The 13,488-nt window shown below is 41.0% G+C and overlaps 1 protein-coding gene across 1 annotated transcript in view; it reads right to left on the bottom strand.

Annotated features, from left to right (window-relative positions):
* Positions 1-6,298: 6,298 nt before the first annotated feature.
* The window catches only part of CDPF1 (cysteine-rich, DPF motif domain containing 1), a 19,645-nt gene continuing 12,455 nt past the window's right edge, over positions 6,299-13,488 (bottom strand). Inside the window, exons 2-3 of the mRNA XM_010190728.1 lie at positions 12,356-12,467; positions 6,299-6,448 (exon numbers count right to left, since the gene is read on the bottom strand). Of these exons, the coding sequence (XP_010189030.1) occupies positions 6,299-6,448; positions 12,356-12,467 (262 nt within the window). The remainder of the gene's footprint in view (positions 6,449-12,355; positions 12,468-13,488) is intronic.

Here is a 13,488-nt window from a genome sequence, read left to right as displayed (position 1 = left end):
ATCCCGATGTAGGAAGAAAGTTACCTTTTAAAGGTGTCTCTTTGATTTTGCTGCAGTCAGAGCAAAGCATCTAGTACAAGCACAGCACCTTACAAATGCTCCAGCAATGACTTCTACTTACTGCATTTTATTTGTAATAGACAAAATTTTATTTCCCCGAATCGCTGCAACTTGAAATTTTGACTTGAGCAGTGTCACCATACAGGTATTGTATCTACTAAGATGTTTGTGTCATATTTGTAGAAGCTCTACTGGACTTTCTTGTGGTAACCTACAGCTGCTACTTCTCTCAGTTTCATAGGCAGCAATGAAAAAAATCTGTACTAACAGATAAGTCACATTATGCTGTCAATATGTGATACAAAATCATTGTTAACTAAACCCATCCTAGAGCAAGGGTGTTTCCTCTGACGTGCTTACAAGTTTTTAAACTCTTTCAATTTCTGAAGCTGGTTGGTTTGTTTTCTTGAACTCCTTTATTGTGCTGGTCCCATTGCAAGGCTGTTTCAAATCAGATTCCTGTTACAAGGACCTCAATGAGAGATGAGTTGCCTCTGCCCAGGGGCCAGGCTACGTGCACAAGAGATGAATCTGATTGCAGGCTGGGCCTCAAATAAGGACTGCAAGATCAGGCATAAGGTACTTGAAATTATTTTTAAGGATTTTTGGTATATTTTCTCAGGTTGGATATGCAGGTGCAGTAATCCCTATAGTGGAAAAGACACCAGCTTTATGATAATGCAAGAAGTTTCGTGGCATTCTCTACACTTGAAAGAAAAAAAATGGGCAGTATAGGAAAAGAATTACTAACTGAAGTACTGGAAACATGCAAGTACTGCATTCTACTCCTACTGCATAGGAGTGCAGTATAATCATCCAAAATCTGTGAGTGATGTGCAACAGGACCTGTAAGAAGGTGAGCAGATCTGCTGGATGATTCATACGCAAATAACCACGCAGAGCGCTGCTCAAATCCACACTTGGTTACCTCTGGCACCTTCTGTAGATACTGTAGGTACCTTTTGCCATGCAGTAACATGGGGTCACCTTCGTGGAGACACGGTGCCTTTGCCTTCCTGTTAGCCGTGGAGTGGTTGGCGGTGCCATGTATGCATTCAGACAGGTGTCCCAGCGCACTCACCACCAGCACCGTTCGGCGATGGTCACCAAGCAGAGTGCTGCTTTTCTGCCAGTGGCATCGGTGCAGCTGCTGGGAGGGAGCTGCTGCTGCTCCAATCATTCCCTATCCTCCCCTGGGAAATGGATGCTGGGGGATAGGTGGATGTGTGAATCACGGTAGCCACAAATACTTTCCTCTGGTTTCAGAAGTGGAAGAAGATTTACGGCTTTAGTTATTTCTTTAGTAATAACTAATCAATGTTATGTTTTACTATTATGGAGTTTAACAAGAACATCCCTCTTCACTGTTTGGCAAAGTCTGTTTTATCAGCTTCTCGGATGAGCTGCATTTCATATTGCTTCTGCTATTTCACAGCTTTTACAAACAATTGCTCATTTTCTTTAGGACTGGAACACAAGAGTTTAATTACATCATGATGTTAAAACCCTTTATCGGGTTTTAAATTGGCTGTTATCTGATATGACACAAAAAAGCACATTTTTGTTAATATTGCCAAACCCTAATCACTACAGCTAATGAGTGTTTAATTAAATAAAGATAGCAATATTAAAGAGGGAAAAAAAACCCCCAACAGATCACTGTTTCTAGTCACCGATGCTTTTAGGAGTTTTATTACAGTGCCTATGGAACTTACAAAAAGCAGACATTTCTTGCAGGGAGCAGTCAAACCTAATTCTCATGGCATGCTTGTTTCCCAGTAAAATACCACCAATTCAAACCAAGTTCCCAAGTTTCTTTCTGTCAGAACAATGCAAGTGACATTTTCGAGAAGAATGAAAGCCCGGGTCTCACAGGGATTTATAGGAAAGACAAAGTCTTGCACTTGTGAATGCAAAAATCACCTATAGCTGAACATGATGATAGATTCTCAAATGCTACCAGCCTACTGATCTAGGATGAAAAAACTTGAACTAAACCTTTTTTCTTCTTTTTTACATTCTGATTTTTTTTTCTGTCTCTTTAAAAATAAGAGGTTAAATTCATAGTGTTTGTATAAAGACTGGTAGGAACCTATGTGCTTTAAAACAAAAAGTCATCCTTTAAGACTGAATGTAAACATAGTTAATTTGAAATATGGTTCTGCCTTAATGGTTTTAAAAAAAATAAAATATTTTAAAAAGTGAACTTAATGACTTGTGCTGATCTTTTATTCCCAGGGAAGTAATTCACTGTCATGTCATGGTTTTGAGACAAACATACTTGTTACCCTCTCCTGGCTGCCTCTCATACATTACCCAAAGCAGCTGCCAAGTCTTAGCCGAGTCCCACATTCAGTGACTGTGCACGCACGAATGACGTTTATGTACACAGACATGGTCCTGTTCTGCGCTCTTGTGCAACCACTTACGGTCCCAACCGATAGCTTGTGCAAATGTTTGCAGTATCGGGACCAGGGGCACGCAGGGTGGTGGCACACCGGGGAATGGTGACGCCTGCTGCACCTGCAATAGTGCCAGTGGTGTGAACATGTGCTTTGTGCTGCTCTCTACTGCAATTAAGAACGTGAATGGGTTTGCCTTAACCTAATTTGACTTAATTTGGTATACAAGGCCCTGCTTCAGAAAACGCTGAGCTGCTTAACTTTATAGTGGGGAGTAGTCATGCTGCTTTTTCATGGAATGGTTTGGGTTGGAAGGGACCTTAAAAGATCATCCAGTCCAACCTTCTATGATTTGATGACCTGAAGGGGCTGGGGAAGGACTGCATCCCAGGGGTTGGGATGTTGGGGTCACGGCTCCCAGCCTTAACGTAGTCCCAGTACTACCCGAAATTGTGCTTTCATTTTGTGGGAGCACAGTGCAAGACTGCTCTGCTGACATCGCATTCATCACAAGCCTGTCTCTCTGTGTTTTAGCAGTGAGCGAGAGTGGATTTTTGGGGGGTTAGTATCAAATATCTGTTAATGAATTATAATAAGTGCAGTCAACACATAACAAGATGTGTAGATCTTTTAAAAGCTTAGAGAAAAAAAGATCTGATGCTTACAGATTAACTGTTAGATGCCTTTTAAATTAGGAATACGTGTGTGTGACACACATATATACATTGCGCGCGCACACACACATATATACACACACACACACACATAAAAGATGTATTTCATCAGTTTGCTTGCTGACCCGCTGTCCTGCTGTATCCATCCGTTCTCACTGACTCTATGACCAGCTTGAGACATTTGTTGAATTCAACAAGCACTGAATGCACTTCAACAGGAAGTGTAGCATACTAATTTAATGAGCATGGCTTCAATTAAGTAAGTTGGGAGGATATGGCACAGATGATTGTTTTCCATCAAGAATCTGGTGATTTATTAAGCTGGTGAAAGAGCACTGAAGCAAAAACTACAGCACAGGGTACGGAATCATGTTTCTTCAGCAGCTGTGCTCAGGAGCATAGGCAGCCTGATTTTGAGCTGCAGAAAGTATTTGGAGAACCTGATGAAACCAAACTGTAAAGGCTCTGCATGTCTTGAAAGAGTAGGCCTCCTGGCTGGAAAGTTTGGACATGATGGCATTTGGCCTGCAAAATGACCAAACCACGGTGATACAGAGACCATAACGCCCATGTTTGATGGGAATATGAGAAAGTGGAATATATAGGTGTTAACAGCCAGGAACAGATAATGATCCTTTATCATTCCAGGAGATCGATATCAAGCTGCATGTAGGTCAGCCTTCTTTCCCTAAAGCACGGACCAGCGATAACAGAACACGTCTGATGACCCTGGGCTACTCAACCACTTTGTGGTACTTGCTGGAAGTATGCTTTTCTTCACCTAAAAAGTATGTGTAATCAGGCGACTGTGAAGCATAGGTGTCCTTAACTTGGCTTTTTCTGTTGTACTCGCAACAAATAAATGAGCTGTACTGGGCCAAATTAAAAATTCTGTTGTTACAGATTCTGCTCCCTCTTAATATACTGAGCCTACTTCCCATCCAGTTCAACTTGACTAAAGTACTTAAAGGTAGAGTAATTTCTGAAGGCCTTAAATGATTATGAATAAATGAGTTAACTGCATTTTCTTAAAGAGCACGGAGGAGATTGAACAGGAGGAAAAACAGCTCAGAGGCACGAGATCCTTCCCAGCACATTGGTGGGTGCCTCTCTCAGTCCCAAGATAGGCCTGCGTGTCATGCAACCCAATGGCACAGTCTCATTTAGACGGGAACTGCTCTAGCCAGGCTTTTAAAACCTACTTTCAAGCTAAGATTTAAGATATAACCTGTTGCAAACATTGTGAAATACAGGAAATACAAAACGTTTTAGAAAGACATTTGCTGGTGTAAACATAGAATGTGATCTCACATAACTATGTTGCTTTTTGTGAGCTTGATTATAATGACTATGACTACAATTTTAAGATGGAAAAGTGCTCTCATTCTACCATCTCTCACTCTTGGTACAGTTCTGATTTTTAGCACAGGATATGCCTGCTATTTGTACAGAGCAGACGCACTACAACTCTCAAATTGTGTCATTGTGGGTGTCTAACATGAAACTGAAATTTAATACCCATTCTAAATAGGTTTAATACCAATTTCCTTGAAAGCAGTCTCTTGCAACTGCAGAAAGGAAACTGAAATGTTGACTTCCAACATGAATCTTTTTTTTTTTAGCAATTAAAGATGTATACGTGTTTTATGTCTTAAAGCACCTAGAGCTTGAAAAGGGTGCTAGTAGGCCCGTTATTTCTCCTTCAGTAACTGCAAGAAATTCCAGTCCCCAACATGAAAACCAATACAGCGGGTTCAGTAAAAAATGCAAGTAAATATTTTAGGATGTTAGAAACAACCTTTTCGATAACTCATTGCAATCATGTTGATTTCTTTGAACAGATAACACGGTTCATTCCTTCTACAAAAATGGTCAAGTTTGGATGTTGACATATGACAAATGATATGGATGGAAGAGTGGAGAAAAGGGGAGATGCTAACCAAGGCATTAAGGGGCTCTGAACCCAATGACCAACGAAAGCTTGAGTAAATACCATGACTTGGTGATTAGAGAGCATTCTAGACATACCCTTAAGGGTGTGACTAAGTGGTTTTATATAAATGCCACCTAAATCTGCCTTGTAATTCAGACAAAATCAAGACAGATAATTGTGAAGCTAATTTTTGAGCTAAACAAACTGCTTCTTCCCTAACAATTTTTTTACTCTTTTTTTTTTATCAAAACAGTTTCTGAAATCCCTACTCTAGCTGCAGTTTAACTGTGCAGTTCAGGAAAGAACTGAGCTTAGTAACTGAACTTTCTTATTTCCAGATTAACTGATGTGAAAAGTGAAAAGGAAATTGTCTTTACTTGTAAAGCATGAACTAGGCATATTAAGGGTCCTTAACCTCTCCTATTGCTGCATTGACATGGACTGTAAGATTGAGTAGAAAGAGACTACAAGTGCAAGCGACTTTTAAGTATAATTTCTTTTTTATTATAAAAGAAACTACCTTCAGAAGCCTGAATGCTGTGATAGTACTGAGATTATAATCTCAATGAATCTAGATATTTCTATCGGTATCTGTGACATTATCTCATAGTTTTATTTTACACTTAAAAATAAAGCTTTGAATTCCTTGCTAGTGTAATCTTACCAGGACAAATAGCAAAGTTTTCCTCTTGCCATGCTCATTTGTGGCTGGCCTTTTTCTGGTGGGCTGGCTTGGGGATTCGTGTGTTTCTGTTCGTGCTTTTGTTTCCCGTGTCACTATCTGGACTTCAGCAGTAGATTCTGCAGACAGTGCATGCTGCCTGTCTTGGCTGTATACTGAATTAAGCCAGATAAATCTGACTCCGATTTTCATAACACTGTCGGAGTGTCAAGAAAAACACATAACATTAAAATAACAAATGTGAACATTTAGACACATTTCCTGTCCTTTACGCTGTTTATTTTTTTACTACATGCATTTTACATGGTGACAGCAGGCTTGTCTCCCTTTCTTTCTGGCCTTTCAACACCTTAAGGCCAGGCTGCCGGCACTGCAGTCACTGCAGGAGGACTGGTTTGAAGCCAAGCCAATTGTAAGGAAATGTGCTACTGTGTTCTGTAGTAGTGGGTGATGAAGGTCACTTCTTTAAAAGGAGCAACACGACAGCCTCCAAAAGGAGAGAGGAGAAACCCCAGCCAAAAGACTGTCTCTCTTGGTCCTTCAGTAGTTATGTTCTTGTGTCTGTTTTTTTACAGGGGAAGGATTTTTGTTGTGGCTTCTTTTTTTCCATATCTTCTTGTATTTCCAAAGGAAAGGCCTTTAAGTTTTCATTCACACAGGGGAGGCAGAACCTTTTGGAGTAGAATAGGCTACATTCCTGTAAAGAAAATAACATTATTAGCATGTTACACAAAATGGAGCTGCTTAAGTTCCAGTCTCATTAAACCACATTTATACTTAGAATTCCACTAAATTAAATTGTTCTTCTAAGTTGAAATATTCCAGCAATTTTGCTTCTTCCAGTAATTCTCAGATCTGGTTAGAGCTAACTGGGTGAAAAACAAAAGCTGGGTCTGTAACAATCGCTAACCAAATCACTATCACGTTGCTCCTTTTAAAGAAGTGACCTTCATCAGCTCACTGCTACAGACAACGCTCACACGTTTTTTTACAACTGGCTTGTCCTTCCAGCATCATTCATGGTTCTCCTGCTGTGGTCTCTAAATTCTGACCAGGATTCAATGGGTAAGCTGGAGCTGGTGTTGCTGATGGATTATTCTTGGAGAGTTAAACATTAATAAAGGCATCAGTACGGGTGGATCAGAACATCCTTCTGGGTGTAATGGATTCTATGGGTTTTTCCTAAATGGCAAAGCTTTCCTTTAAAGCCAAATCTTCATTTAGCTCAGGAAGACTTCTCCCTGCTGGGTGGATCTTCCAAGTTTCTGCACTGACATGTGAGACTTGAAGTCTCAGAAAGCTCTTCCTCACCAGTGTCCACAAAAATGGCCCAAAGGCCAACACAAGCACAAAGAACACAGGCCAGTGGCTGCAAGCTCTCACAGACTTTGGCTGCATCTTTTTTCACAACTCCCCAAAAAAACTACTCTTCTTTCCATTCATCTGTGTGCTTGTATTGCCCTAGGAGAATACTAAAAAGTATAAATATTGTATCAGTATCATAAATGTGTCCAATAACCAGGATAGATAAAATAATTTAATGTGGCTGAGATAATTCAACTAAGATTTCATCCATTTAACCACCTTTACCTCGAATTGCTGACTAAACACTAAAACCGCACATGGTACTAAAGCTTGAGCTGATAGCTCTTCTCCGAATTCTTGATGCCAACTATAAAAGCTGTTGTGCACAAAGAAGGTATTTTCCCTGCCCTTGAAATGGAATGACATGTTTTGTTCACATTTGGTTTTATCAGCAAGTGTTACAGACCCAATATTTGCTTTTTACCCAGTTAGCTCTACCAGATGTTAGTTGTTGACTAGGAAGAAGCAAAACTGATGAAATATTTTCATCTATTTGCAGTACAGAGTTGGGACAACTGGAAGAGAAGCTTATTAATGTATTATTCCTTTGCCCTGCGGCGAGACTGAAGTCCATGGTTCTCCTGGCGTGCTGATCACTGAATTCCAAATAGGATTTAGTGGGTAAGCTGGAGCTGGTGTTGCTGATGGATTATTCTTGGGGATTTAAGCATGAATAAAGACATCAGTTCAGATGGATCAGGACATCTTTTGGGGAGTAATGGATTCCATGCGTTTCACCTAAACAGCAAAGTTTTCCTCTTGCCATGCTCATTTGTGGCTGGCCTTTCTCTGGGGGTTGGCTTGGATATTTGTGTGTTCCTGTTCGTGCTGTTGTTTCCCATGTCACTATCTGGACTTCAGCAGTAGATTCTGCAGGTGGCCGTATAAAATCACAATCAGTCTGCCTCTGTGCGGCTCTCAGGAAGCCCAAGGAACAACTTCTCTTCCTCTACTGTCCTTTTCTGCACTGACTGCCAGGCCCCTTCATGTTCAGAGCTAGTGTGAGGCCGTGGTCCCTTGAAAAGCCCTGAAACTGGATTTCAGTTGCACAATCCCCAGAGCCTATTGTTTTTTGTCTCTTGGTACCCCTAATACTTAACGCTGCCAATTAAAAACGGAAGATTAGAGTTTAAGTCGGCCCTGCTATTCTTGTTTGTATTGCAAAACGGCACACGGCTCCTGCCACCTCCAGGTTACATTCGTGGCTCCACAATGATGGATGCTGTACCACTGGCTGCTGCTGGGCAATGGCAAAGGGAGGGAGACCCGTTCTGCAGATGGGGAAGAGCCAGCTCCTCACAGCTATGCAAGTGCTCAACTTGCGTTCTTTGGGCTGAAATGAGTTGCCAGCTTTTGCTGATTTCGGCTGATGGGACTTAGGCAAATGATGAATATGAACCATTCCACATCTGGCTGCTGGCTCATGTACCCTTAGTCCTCCTCTCCCAGCTGTGGGATTATTCCGCCTAGCTGCTGTTTTAAAGCCCTGCAAATTACACTTCTGTATAGTCAAGACCTTCTTTGACCATTATCCTGATAGGGTGCTGGGTTTAATCGGATAATCTTTAATATATTTCACCCCTTTCATGACCAAGGCAGGAGGGGGCCATTTCACTTTCAAACTTAACAGTCCAATTCAGGCAAAACTGAGCTGCCAAAGCATACTGCCAGAGTTTATTTCTGTTTTCACACGCATCACATCTGAAAGTAATATATAGAGGGATAGTATCTTTACCCCACTTGTAAAGGAAACTCTATGTAAAGGAAAGGTTCTGCCTAACCATGTCCTGGACTGACCTCGCCTGACTGGAAGTTGAGTGGAAAGTAGCTGTAGTATTACATTTATCACTTAATTCCCACAGTCATGGCCAAGGTCAGTGTTTAGTCAGCTTCTGCTGAGGTGAGCAGTAAGAGAATAAACTTGCTCTCTTTCCTTCTTTCTCCTCCAAGAGCCACCTCTTTTTCCCTATGTTTAGTAAGTGTTGCAATAAAAAAGAAGTAAGTGTTTTAAATGACTAATATGGTCAGATTATATTACTTCCTCTCCCCTTTTCTGAAAGGGAAACAGAAAATGCCTTCCTAGGCACTTGACTTTTAAAAGCATTTTTATTATCTTCCTTTCTGTGGGGTTTTGACATGTTTTAAGACCTTAGATAACCATTAGAATTATTTCTGGTTGGACTGGAAATAATGGCACTTACCAATATACTGTGCTAAAGATTGGTTCGGTAGGGTAACTGGAGTAAATTAACTGAGTGAGACTTAAAAGAGTATTTGAAGAACTGAGTTTATGAGCATTATACAGAACAGTTGCTAAGTCTTGACTTTCCTTGGCACAGCAACTGTAAGGGAAGACACTTCAGCTTAGCAGGGGTTGTCTCATGAAAAGCCTAAAATCTGATCTGTAGCTAAGCCTCATCGCACACAAAAGCTAGCAAATTTAAACCAATCACTTTGCCAAATGTAAGGTCAGAAAAGTCTTAACCTTTGCCACAGGTTAGCCTACTGCTATTTTGAATTAACATAGAAATAACAGCAGCCTGCCACTGAAAACTTTCCATCAAATTGGTCCAGCTTTTTTGCCACAGGGTGCCAAGAAAGCATAATTTTCTTCAGCCTCAATTCTTACATTATAACATGGAAACATCAGTGTAGGGCTGAGTTGATCTACGTGGGTCAAGCACAAACAGGAACCAAAACCTATCCACAGAGATATTATCACAACTTTGGCTCTCTGGGGTGAGTTTTTACTTCTCTGGACTTTTAATTTTCCCAACATGAAAGAGGAATAGTATGTGTTTACCTGCTTTGTTGTGTGGGTGTTTAAAGCACTAATTATCATTTCTGCTGATCTCTTTCAGTGTTACCTAAGCAGTATTGCTAAATACATTTTGAAATGATAGTCATATGTGTGATTCTCTATCTGGCCTGGCCAGTTTGGTAACAAATTTATTCTCAATTATTTACAATCAAGCTTTTGCTTTGAGTGATACCATCAGAGGAATCTTGAAGACTCAGATAACAAGTAAATGATTGACATATTTCCACAATAGCCAAAATAGGCAGGAATGTCAAAAAGATTAGAAGAGACTTCTATTACAGAATCACAGAATCACAGAACGTTAGGGATTGGAAGGGACCTCCTACATGGTTATGCCCTACATTAACTGAAACAATTATTAAATCTTTTAAAAGAAAAAGCCCCAATTCCATTCAGAAACGCACAGCATGTGGAAACATACTGAGAGGCTGAAACTCTGTATTTCTGACAGATTTAACTGCCAGACCTAGAAATATCTGTTGAATCCTTCATAAAGTCAAGACAATTTATTTGGGAATGAAAATAGCGACACGTGCTCAAGTTCGCCCAAAATGTGTCTGAGTTGCTAAACCTCTGCTGTTAAAAATGAGGGATAAACCTGACATGTCAGGGCAGGAATTGAGCTCATAAGCCCAGACTATTTGTCTAGCTGCTCTTGCCTCTTCCTCTGGCTGAGCACAGCAGTGACTCAACTACCAGCCACGACAGGGACATTTGCCCCAGGAAGATCTTGCTCACATGTGAGCTGTGTGTCCACACAACTGTCTTGAGCTACTTAGCTCTGGGAACTCAAGCCCAGCTATCAAAGACATAAACAGAGAGCACTGGCACTTCATCTGACTCCCACAGAGTCCTCAGGTAGTTCCAGAAAGGAGAGAAAAAGTATCTCTGTTGCAATCTCTAGTGTGGCTTTTTGGTGATTTTCATTCATTTAAATGACAGAAGAGGCTTCAGAAATAGGAAAGAAACCTAATCAGGAGAAAGGCGTTACTGCACATTCCTCTTAGGACAGTGGACCAAATCCATCCTTGGTGCTAACTCCCTGCAAGTCAGAATAGCAGCTAAACTTGTCCAAGTGTGCCAACTTCCTTTTGGCTGTGTCTGTCCAACCCTCTGGATTTTCTTAGTGTGATCTGACCCTTTGTTTTGCACCAGAGAACTCCATCAAGTCCCCCCACAGAAACTGTCTGGCATTGGCACATGAGCTGTCTCAGTTGCCCTGATTATCTCTGCACCAGAAGTGTAACTTTGTCCCACCACAACTACAACTGGCCACCCAACATCAAGAGGAAAAAATTCTACGTCTTCACAAAGTCTTTAAGAGGCCTGCTTGTTTTCAAACTCCTGCTACCTTCAGTAAAGGATCGTGTCACTGAAGCTGGGCCTTAACTCTGCAATTAGAGAATGGGCTGAAAAGGTTGAATTAGAAAATAGCTAAAGCTGGCACTTAAGACCAAGGTGTGCTCTCACACGTGCTATTAGCTCCACTCTGGATTTAAGCACGTTATTCTAGGATAGCGAATGACCGCTTTGAAAGAGAAGGCTGGGATGTGGCTGCTATTAGGGCAGTGGTGTCTGGTGTAGCAAGTACATGCCCTTGTCTGTGTAAACACTCAGGTGACATCTCCTCATGGTTGAGTAATGTACGATTCATTACTACTGCATATGTCCTGAGCCTCTTTCAACCACAGAACTGGCTGGCCAAGGGAAAGGAGTGGAAGTTCAGTTTTCTCAATGCATTGTACTGCCTCGAAGAAGCACAGTACAGCCTCCGGACACTGATAATTATGTAAGAACTTGTCTTCACTTTTGCTTTGAACTCATAGCAAACAAAGGGGGCAGTTCTGCATTGAGGAGAAGGGATTAAGACAACTGTAATTTTACACCACCGTTCTGGACTGCACTCAGATTTCATAGCTTTAAGGTTGCCTACCAGCTGCTACTCAAAGTCATTCTTCTTCAGAGAGCTATCATGGCATTGCACAACTCCCCTCCCTGCTCACTTTCCACATTAGCTTTTGCATCCCTGTGCTGTGGATGCAAATCTAACAATCCATTAACATTTCTATTCCCTTTACAGAAAAATAATCTACTGTTGGTATAGTACGAGCTACCAAACCTTAAAGGTCTTGAAGTGATATGGGATCTCCCTTGCAATTTCTTGCACTGAGAAAGTGAAACAGAGCATTCATGTTTTTGAGGCTGGACTGTGCTCTTCTGTAAATATAACACTTAAAAGTTGCTGATCATTTTCATTTAACACAGAGAGTTTTATCTGGGAGAATCAACAAGAACATACAATTAGTTTGCCTTAAAAATAGGCTGTTTGGGTTTTTGCTGTTTGGTCTTTCTCTAACAGGTCACCAGGACTGGAACAAAAATAAAAGATTGAAGTAGCTTGTTTTGCCTGTTACTTACTGTACCAACACACACTGATCTGCTACACAAACTGCAGTGAGAGCCAAGGATGAGGAATTTGTCCTTGTCAGGGGTGAAAGGATCCTTCATGACATAGCTTTCTTCCAAAATCCTGTAAGAGAATCATTTCAGGCTTTTAAGGGTTGATTTCACAGTAGGAAAGAGTTGAAATGGGGAAATTGTGGCAGCTGAAAAGGTATCAGCTCTTTCTACTTGATTTGCTCAGCCTGGTGTTGTACATGAGGCAATGCAAAAGCTACGCTGCTCCCTTCCTCTTCAAAACCAGCATCCGCCTTCAGTCCTATACTGCACTTTCTATCTGTTTTGCAAAATAAGAGCAATTGGTAATCATCTCAACATTGTCTTACTAGGTCTTCCTCACCCTAAAGTATTTTTTATGTTCCATTTTCACAACAGACGCTCCTTCGCTAGGCCAACTTCAATACCTTATCAAGCTATCATTTCAATTGCACAGCTTTTAATTAGAAGCTCTCTTCCAAAGCTGTGCGCATGTGAGTATAAAATATAAAATTTATGTAAGTTATAAATATAAAAGAGTTACTGCTCTTAGTTATGTATGTCACTGCTGTAAAGCTAAGATTCCCACATCGTGCAAGCAAGAGCTACTAGCACAGAGCATGACACTGACCTGAAATATGCTTACTGTATGCCAGAGACTGTACTGTTTGCTTCAGGGTATTAAGGGAGTGCATTTATTAAGAATTTGACAACCTGCCTGGGAAAGAGTAAGGTCTTATTCTTCCTGGGAGCTCCAGGCAAAATATTACAGAAGTCAGTTGGGTGTCTGTCTGCACAGGGCACCCTGCAAGGCTGGTTTATTCTTGGACTTAAATCAAACTTGGATTCTGTAGTAATTTGGAGTGCAATACATACTTAAAAGGTATTCTGTTAACTCATACTGCCTACTCCTTATCTACATACATAAACACACACACACACACACACACACACACACACACACACACACACACACACACACACACACACACACACACACACACACACACACACACACACACACACACACACACACACACACACACACACACACACACACACACACACACACACACACACACACACACACACACACACACACACACACACACACA

The sequence above is a fragment of the Mesitornis unicolor genome, unplaced genomic scaffold, assembly GCF_000695765.1.
Source record: "Mesitornis unicolor isolate BGI_N332 unplaced genomic scaffold, ASM69576v1 scaffold29258, whole genome shotgun sequence".
Taxonomy (NCBI): domain Eukaryota; kingdom Metazoa; phylum Chordata; class Aves; order Mesitornithiformes; family Mesitornithidae; genus Mesitornis; species Mesitornis unicolor.
Note: the sequence above shows the minus strand (reverse complement) of the source record. Positions and strands in the feature narration are given on the sequence as shown.